Consider the following 11,461-nt stretch of genomic DNA (forward strand, 5'->3'; position numbering starts at 1 on the left):
ACTATATTTTGAACTATACTAGCTTAATTTAAAAAAAATAAATCTATTTCTATATTGAAATAATAATGAAAAACATGAGTAAACTTTTCTTGTAGATTTCTAATCATTAATTGATCTGTACATACATTTCTACATGCATGTAGTATTTATTACCACTTGAGGGCGACAAACTATGCCAGTCACACCATACAAAAATTCAACAAATGCACAAATCAAACAGATATTTAGCATATTCAACAATCACCTCAAATCTTGGTATTATTCTACACAGTATTTTTGTTTATTAATTACATTATGTGATCAACATTCATCAACTAATTCTAAAAAAGACAGAAAAACAGTTCACAATCGGTAAGATAACCAGATGTAGACCATCATCCACAATATACAGGTGCTAGTCATAGAATATCATCAAAAAGTTGATTTATTTCACCAATTCAATTCAAAAAGTGAAACTTGTATATTATATTCATTCATTACACACAGACTGATATATTTCAAATGTTTATTTCTTTTAATTTTGATGATTATAACTGACAACTAAGGAAAATCCCAAATTCAGTATCTCAGAAAATTAGAATATTACTTAAGACCAATACAAAGAAAGGATTTTTAGAAATCTTGGCCAACAGAAAAGTATGAACATAAAGTATGAGCATGTACAGCACTCAATACTTAGTTGAGGCTCCTTTTGCCTGAATTACTGCAGCAATGCGGCGTGGCATGGAGTCGATCAGTCTGTGGCACTTCTCAGGTGTTATGAGAGCCCAGGTTGCGCTGATAGTGGCCTTCAGCTCTTCTGCATTGTTGGGTCTGGCATATCGCATCTTCCTCTTCACAATACCCCATAGATTTTCTATTGGGTTAAGGTCAGGCGAGTTTGCCGGCCAATTAAAATCAGGGATACCATGGTCCTTAAACCAGGTACTGGTAGCTTTGGCACTGTGTGCAGGTGCCAAATCCTGTTGGAAAATTAAATCTGCTTCTCCATAAAGTTGGTCAGCAGCAGGAAGCATGAAGTGCTCTAAAACTTCCTGGTATATGGCTGCGTTGACCTTGGACCTCAGAAAACACAGTGGACCAACACCAGCAGATGACATGGCACCCCAAACCATCACTGACTGTGGAAACTTTACACTGGACCTCAAGCAGCATGGATTATGTGCCTCTCCTCTCTTCCTCCAGACTCTGGGACCCTGATTTCCAAAGGAAATGCAAAATTCACTTTCATCAGAGAACATAACTTTGGACCACTCAGCAGCAGTCCAGTCCTTTTTGTCTTTAGCCCAGGCGAGATGCTTCTGACGCTGTCTGTTGTTCAAGAGTGGCTTGACACAAGGAATGCGACAGCTGAAACCCATGTCTTGCATACGTCTGTGCGTAGTGGTTCTTGAAGCTCTGACTCCAGCTGCAGTCCACTCTTTGTGAATCTCCCCCACATTTTTGAATGGGTTTTGTTTCACAATCCTCTCCAGGGTGCGGTTATCCCTACTGCTTGTACACTTTTTTTCTACCACATCTTTTCCTTCCCTTCGACTCTCTATTAATGTGCTTGGACACAGAGCTCTGTGAACAGCCAGCCTCTTTTGCAATGACCTTTTGTGTCTTGCCCTCCTTGTGCAGGGTGTCAATGTTCGTCTTTTGGACAACTGTCAAGTCAGCAGTCTTCCCCATGATTGTGTAGCCTACAGAACTAGACTGAGAGATAATTTAAAGGCCTTTGCAGGTGTTTTGAGTTAATTAGCTGATTAGAGTGTGGCACCAGGTGTCTTCAATATTGAACTTTTTCACAATATTCTAATTTTCGGAGATACTGAATTTGGGATTTTCCTTAGTTGTTCGTTATAATCATCAAAATTAAAAGAAATAAACATTTGAAATATATCAGTCTGTGTGTAATGAATTAATATAATATACAAGTTTCACTTTTTAAATGGAATTAGTGAAATAAATCAACTTTTTGATGATATTCTAATTATATGACCAGCACCTGTACCAAGCAAAAATGTTCCATTATGAAAAATATGACATAATTCGAAAAGATTTTCCCATGGCAAGTGACATCAAAGAACTGAACACAAGATGAGCCATTGTCTTCTTTAGTACTGAACTGCATTCTGTTGGAATTAATTACAATTCTTATATATTAGCACAAACCACATGACGTGTAGCTAAAAAGTGTTTATATATGCTGATAATCCATATGAAGATGCAATCTTTACAGAAGTGGCACATACTGTACACTCCACAAAAAAAGGTGTTTTCAAACAGTCTGTTTAATGCTACAGAGAGGTGGCATCAATACACAAGAATTACAATGGCAAAAGTAATGTTATGGGAATTAATCCTTACCTTTACAAATGCAGAAACCAGAACCATAAATAAATATTAAGTACATTATTATTAAATATGTACGCAATTAATATTGACAATGATAACTATGAATATTACAGATTTTATATGACAAAGTTATTAAAGATTTGCTCTAAGAAAGAGAAAAGCCCAGGATTAAAATGAAGAGTAAAATGTGTCCCTCAAAAGAAAGACTCAAGAGAATGTAACGTGTATTTATTTTGTTGAAGCGACAGATGGCGCCCTATCACCTAAGAACAAACTTTGACATTGCAATCCTCCATCCAGCAGTACAAAAAGACGATCAACCCCGGTGTTAATTTGGCAAACAAAGCGACACTTGAGAGGTTTTCTTAAAATTTGTCTCAAGACTTGCAAAAGCATTATTTAGGCTAAGTAAATATTGCAGAAACTGAATCTGAAATGGATAATATAGTCATCATCAAACAATACAGGTTTTGCTTTATTACTTTAAAATCACTAATACTGACTTTAAAAGCAACAACTACTGATACTTTAGATATTACGCTTAAATGTATTGCTCTGCTGTTTAAAAAAAACAGGTTTCTGTTATGTTATGACAAACAAGGCAGTCTTGTATTTTCACCAAAAAAAAAAAAAAAAAAAAGGTTAATGTGAAAAAGACTCACGTATCATATACAGATCCAGTGGTCTCTTTTTGGGACGGTGTGGCTCTGATAGCGTAACCTTTTTTTTTTTTTTTTTTTTTTTTTTAGCTCGCGTCCAGTTGGCTGGGCGTCCCACGTGGTTTGAAGTATAAAAAAGTTTCAGCGCGAGGTGCTTTAGTGTCGTGATTACACGAGAGAAAAGACCAAAGGACAACATCCTCTTGAGGCTGAAGAAATACGAAACACAATTCACAATACTATCACTGAGAGAAGAGGAGCACGAGCAACTGACAGACAAACAGTGAAAATTTGTCTTCAAACAAGAATGAGTTTGACTGCACTGAACTTTAAAGGAATACACGACTAGCAACCGGTTTGTTTTGATTCTTCACACACGTCAATTTGTCAGTTAACGTTACCCCGGAGATGATGAGACGTTTTCGTTTTTCTCTTTAAACAGCGTCAAATAAGACTGATATTTTTTGCGACTAGCCCTCATTATTACTCAGTGTGTTTACCGGGTGATACTACATACACTTTCTGTGAACGTCTCTCAAAAATGACCGCGAGCATGATGATGAATGGAGATCTGTCAAAGGAGGTTGTTGGAAGTACAGCTCTGTCCTGTTTATAGGTCAATTTTTTTCTTTACGGTAGGAATTCATGAACTGATTTGTTTGTTGTATGGACACGTTATTTAAGAAAATGAGTATTTACATCCTCTCTGTAACCTGTTTAATGGCTTGCATACTCTCAGTTCAGTGTAGTCTGGGAGCTGAGACAGTGTCTCAGGAGTCTCAGTGTGTCTCTTGTGGACTTGGGCATTCGGATGATTCGGGGCGAATGGACACGGACTTTCTGGAGGCGGTTAAAAGGCACATATTGAACCGACTGCAGATGAGAGAGAGACCAAATATCACTCATCCCATTCCCAAAGCTGCCATGGTAACGGCGCTGAGGAAACTTCACGCGGGTAAAGTTAGGGAGGACGGGAGGGTTGAAATTCCCAACTTAGATGGACATGCTGCCTACAACGAGGTCCAAGAAGAAACGTCGGAAATTATCAGTTTCGCCGAGTCAGGTGTGTACAAGAACTGGCATGTTGCATGGCTACTTTTACCTTATAGAAGTGTTGACATTGTGTATTATATTATATTATAAAAAAATTAAGCATATTTTGTATTTTGGAAAACCCGAAAGTTTAAACATTTGAGCATAATTAAGTGCAAAGATTTAAATTTCTTGGTTGTGACTTTAATTTATGGAGGAAATTTATAGAGGTATGCAATCAATCACTTAACATGTTTTACAGGTCAAATATTTCATTTACAGGTCGAATAGTTACCAATATTTTTATATCAAAAGTATTCGCAATGGTGTCAGTACATCATGGTGACCTCCTTGTATGACTTTAGTGAGCTGTGTCATTCACTGGGTCTGTTCCAAAACCTAGTGGGATGCTTCTACTGCCTTCATAGGCAACACATTTTCCAGTTCCATGCATTGATTGCACTGTTTATGAGTAGTTGTTAGTACTTGACTTATCACAGTTCTCGATACAGTGAATTACAGTACAGAATATTACTGAACTGCTTTAAACAAGTGTTGCTACAGTGGGTCTTTAAGGGTTACTGAGACATGCATCCTTGATCTAATATTTGTATGATGTAACTGGAGCAATTAGAATGCATGACCCTCTATTAGCATATAATTAGATATACTGACAGAACATAATAAGTAGTTTGTCAAATGATGACCTTTGCTAGGTGGGTGTTGAGGCAATTAAAATCCTAGATCATCTTTGGGAACGCCAAGAGAACATCAAAAACATTGCAATCAAAGTATTACAGATAATTTGTTAATAAGAGGGCAAGAACATTTCCACGCCTTTTGCCTTATTAACAGACAATATAGCAATAAAATGTTTTGTAAAACTAATGCCTTTTATTTAAGAAGTATACATTTCTTTGAAGTAAATGAATAAGTTCCCATAATCATAGATAACCTGTAAATTTGGGGTAATTATGAAATGGTATGAAAAGCAATGGAAAGTGAATGTAAATTCAATTACTTTTAAAAACACTTATGCAGTAACCCTGTCTGAACACCTGAATATGTTATGAAAATGCGACCCATTAAATCCAGAGCAAAGTGATGAAGCTCTGGATTTCATTTTATGAACCAGCTCACCAGTTATAGATTTGCGGTTCAGTTCAATTTACAGGAAAATGTATAGAGCTTGTTAAGTGTTAAAAAAAACATGGATGACATTTTGCATGTTTAGTTCTGTCATTAAACAATGTAAATTTGAATGAACAAAATGACATTAATAGAAGTATAATAAATACAGCAGATTTTTATATAGACAGTTATAATCTGTCATCATTATCAGGAAGGATTATTTTATAATTTTCTTTTTTTTTTCTCGTTTTGACACATTCAAGCTTGTAAAACTGGCCTCTTTATCTTCTAGTCTCACACACTGCAGCACCATTAGCTTGGACATTATCCGGACTTCTTGCTCCAATAAGAATGATCTGAACACACTCATGACAGAGCAACAAAAGAAGGCAATTATTAAGCGGGTACTGTGAGTTCTTGCTAAACCCAATATGTCAACATTGGGAACAAAAACAACAAAAGAAAACAAAAGAAATCACTCAGAATAATGCATGAGACATTTGAGTCGTTGTGGGTGACAGAGGCTGGGGGGATGGCCTTCTTATATCCTACTCTGAAAATGCATTTCAAATATCAAAGCTCTATCAGGCCTCTTTGCAGCGTCCCCTATTATTCACAACACCTTTGAACCACTGAGCAGCAATGCATCATGAAGCTGGCTTTCCGAACCCCCACCTGCCTCAAGGCCAGCTGGCACTAACCCCTCAAGTGAAGGCTGCCAGCCAGGGCATAGCATTAGGACAAACCTAGATCCATTCTGCTCAGAGGTACAAAAAGAGGAATTTGTGAGGTATGCAATGTGCAAATCACTGCAGCTGCAGGCAATTGGGCTGCCTCACACGTTGCATGCTCTTCCCTCCTGTTATGTGGTATGATAGCAAGCCAGAAGGTGGCTCCTATCTCACTCCATGCTTTAGGAGAGCAATAAGAAGCGGACTGCCAAGGTACAGGAGAGGACGGCTGCCAATTTCAGGTCTCTATTGACACTGTCCTATGGGCCATTTCAGAAGTATTTGGTGTCCCGTAGCCACAGAAGCGGAGCGGTAGATGTTCGCTTCTCATTTGTCAGCGTAACCATTCGGACTCGCTGAACTCTTCAGGACCAGTTCAGCACGGGGTATTAAGACTTCATTATTAGACATTATTCAGTGTGGCACAGTGTCCATGAGGTCAAAGAGCCAAATTGATCTCTTTAGAAAATCATTGTTTTTTGACATTTGATCCAAGCAGGGAAATTAGAGCCTATAGTGCTAACTGATTGGCAGGCAGTCAAAATCTAATCAGGCAGCATGCCATGGTCTTGATCTTATTGATCTACGACAAGCAGTTCACATTAAGCATTTAAAGCATGAGATCAATCTTCAGTGAAACATAGAAATAACTCTATCGTCCATTTTCTCAAAAGTTGCCCGTGCTTATTTCGACAGTATTCTGCATGCTTGGTGTATTGTAGTCTATTGGTTTTTGAGCTTAGTTGGATAATAAACACATTGTAAAGTTAAGAAATTACTCCAAATCTAAAATAAAATTATGTTTAAGTACCAACAAAATAAAAAATTTAATTACTAGGCAAGTGGAAGCTAATTTTTTTTGTATAGTGTTTACAATTACTGAGAAATAACCTTGAATGCATTGCTGAAATGAATATTTGTCAGGCTGACTGATAGTAAACATACCTTTTAACTAGTCTGCCAGCTAGCACAGAGAAGATAAAACTTAAACACCAATGATGAACCACAGGTTGCAGAAGAAGTAAACATACTAAAACTTCTAAAATAGTCAAATGTAAATTTTTATATATATATATATATATTTATTTATTTGGTTTAAAATATTCTGATATTAATAGCTGAACAATTTCTTTCCTTAAAAAATATAAAAAATATAATTAATTAATAATAAAAACAAAATAAAACAATTGTAATATTTTGACAGTTTTTATTAAATAAAAAGCTGTTTGATGCAAAGGCAAAGATGCCAGTGTGATGAAAGACTTCTGTTTAGGCAAACTGATGTAGGTAAGTGTTGATATTGATGGGGATGAAGTATGCCTCTACACAGACAGCATCTTGTCTCTCTGTTCGCATTGCCCTGGAGAGTGCAAAGTGGACAAAGCCTTGCCATGTTTGACTAAATTCAGTTTAAGCAGGAGCTGTTGAGACAGGTTCTGAAACACTTGAGCACATGGCCATACAAGTATATTTATATCCAGGAGGCATTTAAAGGCAGGTAACAAGGTGAAATGGTGGAGTAATCAGTTCAGTGAATGTGTTCCCTATCATCATAGGACATACACATTCATCATTCAGGACATACATGTTCACACCTGACACCTCTCCAGGGCTTGATTCTCTGTCACTGATGAACTTTGACTGTGTGTCTGCATTGTGCAAAACGAGTCTTAACAGCCCTGTTGAAAAAAAAGACAACTAAAATGTTATGTATATGCACAGAAATACATTGTTAAAAAAGTGATCATTCTTTTGGCTGATTGCAAATAATGGTGCATTTTTGTTTATCAATGTATTTTTATATTTGCTATATATATATACAAAGTTCTCTTTACAAAATTGATTAGGGTTTATCAGAACATTCGACAGCTAGAATAACTATAATAACACTTTTGCTGGAAAATTAAGCCATGCAATATTGAATGATACAATTATTTTGATTGTAGTTTTGAACATTTTTTAAAAATTGTCTCAAAAGCAGGGAGAGCCAAGTGCATGTGAAGCCACTGCTACTGTGTGTGAGGTCAAGCTATCAAATGAAGAAGCCACCCTTTGTGTCAAGTTGTTGACATTAAACCAAACTAATCTGTTGGCAAACATTGTTGTTTTTCTATTTCAAATCGTGCCAAACAGCTCGGGCATTCAAATCAGGATTAAGGGGAACACGATTCATGTGTAACTTTCAACATAACTGAATTTCCCTAATTATATTGGGTGGTCAAATTAATCTTTGTAAACAAATTATATATATTTAACTCTGCATCTTGGACTTCACAATTCACTAGTGACCAGTGTCATGTAAATGCCTCATCATGCTTCTCATTTGAAGGGCACACGCTCAATGCTAGGCTGTGCCACAGCACTCTCCTAGTACATTTCACAGTGCATTGTGTTGTCAGTCTCTGAGGCTCCAGAAGCTCTGGGTTTTCACAGTTCTCCCTGTGAACTCAATGAACCCCCTGGGGCAAGACCCACGTCCGACAACCCCCACTATTTTACCCGGCCCAGCATCTTCAGCCCAAACCATGAGGCCAATTGGACTTGGGCCCAGAACTGTGGCACTGGCATCTAGTATATCTGGACAAGTTGGGTGGTTTATGTCAGTGAATGTGGCTAAGGAAAAATAGTTGTCAGCAGAATCCCAACCTGTTTGTGCCCTTTCAAATCTGACAAAAGACATAAATGAGTTTTTGTAATAACCACCATTAACAAACGTCTTTGGTCTCTTACAGATGATGTGACACCATCTAAGTCCAGCCTGTACTTCCTGATCTCCAACGAGGGGAATCAGAACCTCTACGTGTTGCAGGCAAACCTGTGGCTGTACTTCAAGCTGTTGCCAGGCGCTCAGGAAAAGGGACTGCGACGGAAAGTGACAGTGAGAGTGCACTACTATGAGCCCGGTGGGCAGAACATGCACTGGCCCATGATGGAAAAACGTGTTGAGTTGAAACGCAGTGGCTGGCACACCTTCCCTGTGTCCGAGGCTGTAAGGGAAATGCTGGCTAAAGGGGGGCGCCGTCAGGACCTGGACATCCATTGCGAGGGATGCGAAGCTGCCAATGTTCTGCCCATCCTAGTGGACCCGAGCGACCCCTCACACAGACCATTCCTGGTGGTTCGCGCCCAGCAGGCAGAGGGGAAGCACCGCATCCGAAAGCGAGGCCTGGAGTGTGACGGCAACAATGGCGGTTTGTGTTGCCGACAGCAGTTTTACATTGACTTCCGGCTCATTGGCTGGAACGACTGGATCATCGCGCCAGCCGGGTACTATGGGAACTACTGTGAAGGCAGCTGCCCAGCTTACATGGCAGGTGTTCCCGGCTCTGCCTCGTCATTTCACACGGCAGTGGTTAACCAGTACCGCATGAGAGGCATGAGTCCTGGGTCGGTCAACTCCTGCTGCATACCTACCAAACTCAGCACCATGTCCATGCTCTACTTCGATGATGAGTACAACATTGTCAAGCGTGACGTGCCTAACATGATCGTGGAGGAGTGTGGCTGTGCCTGAACAAAATCCATGTTAGGACATGTTACGAAAGCAGTGACAGTCATATTTATGGTCTTTCTGAACCACATGCATATAGATTGTGTTCATATTTGTACACTCACAAAGTACAATCACGCACATGTGTGTGTGTGCATCAAGCAGTAGATCATCAGATGTATGACAGATGGGTTCTTCTAATGAACAAAAAGGCTTTGGGATGATAAGGGAAAGGGAACAACAACATGGTTTTTCTCTAGTTTGCCATTTCTAGACTTAAAAAAAATGGCTCAATACTTTCCTCTCCAACAGCAAAAAGGAGACAAACTGGTGTCACACTTTGATAAAAGTACTTAGAAACCGTTTTACAAGCACTGGCATATCTCAATGTCCCTTCTACTACCAGCACTTCAACAGCTTGTTTAAGACAATATGACAAATCATTCCAGCTGAGGGGGAGACTTCAAAATCAGTACATGTCATCATCCCAGTCGTTCCCAGAGGCATTCCCTTAGCAATGACTCTAGTTGTCTGCGGCATTGTTAAATCCGTTGCGAGGCTTCTACTCAAACTGCAAGTACCTCTGGACAAGATCATCTTGAAACTAAAATCACTTCTGCCATTTTACTAATGCACATACATCTTGACTGCGTCCGACTGCATAACTAGATCTTGAGGTCTAACCGGTACAGCACCAACTTCACCACTTCCTTCATCTGCACAGTTCAGTGACTGACAAACGCTTGCAGCGGTGTGCATTCCGCGGAGCCTCTTCCATTCTGTCCAGTTGGTTTACAGGGAGTACTGCACTTGCGAAAACTCTCGAAATGCACAATTTAAAGCACTTGCATATTGCAAAGCCTTCAAAAAGGGTACAAAGAGGTGGACCTACCCTTGCCCATAGTCCTTTTAATATAAAGTGCCGCACGAACTATGCAATGTATAGTAATCCTGAACTATGTCAAACTGAATTCTTCTTTCTGCTTGTCTTTAAATCTTTATCAATACTTGAAAGTGATCTTTCGCTTGCTTTCCAAAGCGGATGATTGTTACGATGTTTGCACTGAAAAGTTGCGGGATTAGTTTAAAAAAAAAAAAAAAAAAAAAAAAAAAACTGCCATTGAAAATGTTATTTTTGTAGTAAAACTGAATTTTGTGAAAATTTATTGTACCTAATTAATTGTACCAAAGAGGCCAATATTTTAGCTATTATTATAAGGTGGCAAGGCCATTCCAATATTTGTAAAATAATTATTGATAATAATTATTATCCTTCTCAAGAGGCCTAATAATCAGGGTACAACATTATGGATTCCATTTGTAGCTCTGTCTAATTTTTTATACTATGTGTACAGCAAACCGATGAAACAATCTCTTCCTTGTCTTTAATTTTCCAGTCTTCTATTTAATAAGAGTTATTTCCTAGCTGTTGTTACAAAGTCATTTAGTTAAACTGATGTCATCTCTGTACAGATTATGTAAAATAAAAATATTCTTTCTTAAATATTTTGTAACTTTAAAATAAATTCTTCCTTTGCATCCTTGTGAATGAGTTGCTTTTAACAGAGTATCAAAACTATAATACAGATTGTTCACTGACTGTTGCATGCATTTAAAAGAATATGGGGTTTGTTTGTTTTTTGTTCTTTTTTCCCCCCAAAGTTAGTCTGTACACAATTACAGGACTGAGTCATGCAACCACTGTGGTTCTATGCAGTGTTCTACAAAGTCTGCAAGAGCGCTCAGTTAACATAATTAGATGAACACATTGCCTTAATTTAAACCACACACTGAGATATCGGTCAACAAATTGAGATAGCATCAGTATATATTTATATATACACACTGGTTAACACTGCACATAAATGTAATGACTGCGCTCCATGGTTTCAATATTTGTCATTCTTAGTACATTCTTGGCTCAGAGTCAAGAGGGCTCTCACTGCACAACATGTAGGCACAGAGACTGATTACATCAGAGTGGATCCCCTCAAAGCACCATCAACAAGTACTGCCTTTTCTGAGCCCTACAGGTATAAATGCAAAATATGCAGCGCTAAAAAAAAACCTTAGGCAAA

General features: G+C 38.4%; 1 protein-coding gene across 2 annotated transcripts; it reads left to right on the forward strand.

Annotated features, from left to right (window-relative positions):
* Positions 1-3,183: 3,183 nt before the first annotated feature.
* On the forward strand, positions 3,184-10,857 carry inhbb (inhibin subunit beta B). Of its 2 annotated transcripts, XM_067409439.1 has the most exons (3): positions 3,184-3,634; positions 3,739-4,062; positions 8,626-10,857. In XM_067409439.1, the coding sequence occupies exons 2-3, from the start codon at positions 3,825-3,827 to the stop codon at positions 9,405-9,407; spliced, it is 1,020 nt and encodes a 339-aa protein (XP_067265540.1). In that variant the 5' UTR covers positions 3,184-3,634; positions 3,739-3,824; the 3' UTR covers positions 9,408-10,857. The 2 variants fall into 2 exon arrangements, with proteins under 2 accessions (XP_067265540.1, XP_067265539.1); XM_067409438.1 differs by having other exon boundaries at positions 3,184-4,062.
* The last annotated feature ends 604 nt before the right edge of the window (positions 10,858-11,461 follow it).

The sequence above is a fragment of the Chanodichthys erythropterus genome, chromosome 14 (genome assembly GCF_024489055.1).
Source record: "Chanodichthys erythropterus isolate Z2021 chromosome 14, ASM2448905v1, whole genome shotgun sequence".
Taxonomy (NCBI): domain Eukaryota; kingdom Metazoa; phylum Chordata; class Actinopteri; order Cypriniformes; family Xenocyprididae; genus Chanodichthys; species Chanodichthys erythropterus.

Coding starts and splice junctions, on each gene's coding strand:
- inhbb (XM_067409438.1), top strand. CDS start 3,666: ATGGACACGTTATTTAAGAAAATGAGTATTTACATCCTCTCTGTAACC. Junction 4,063..8,625: donor TATCAGTTTCGCCGAGTCAG/GTGTGTACAAGA, acceptor GGTCTCTTACAG/ATGATGTGACACCATCTAAG.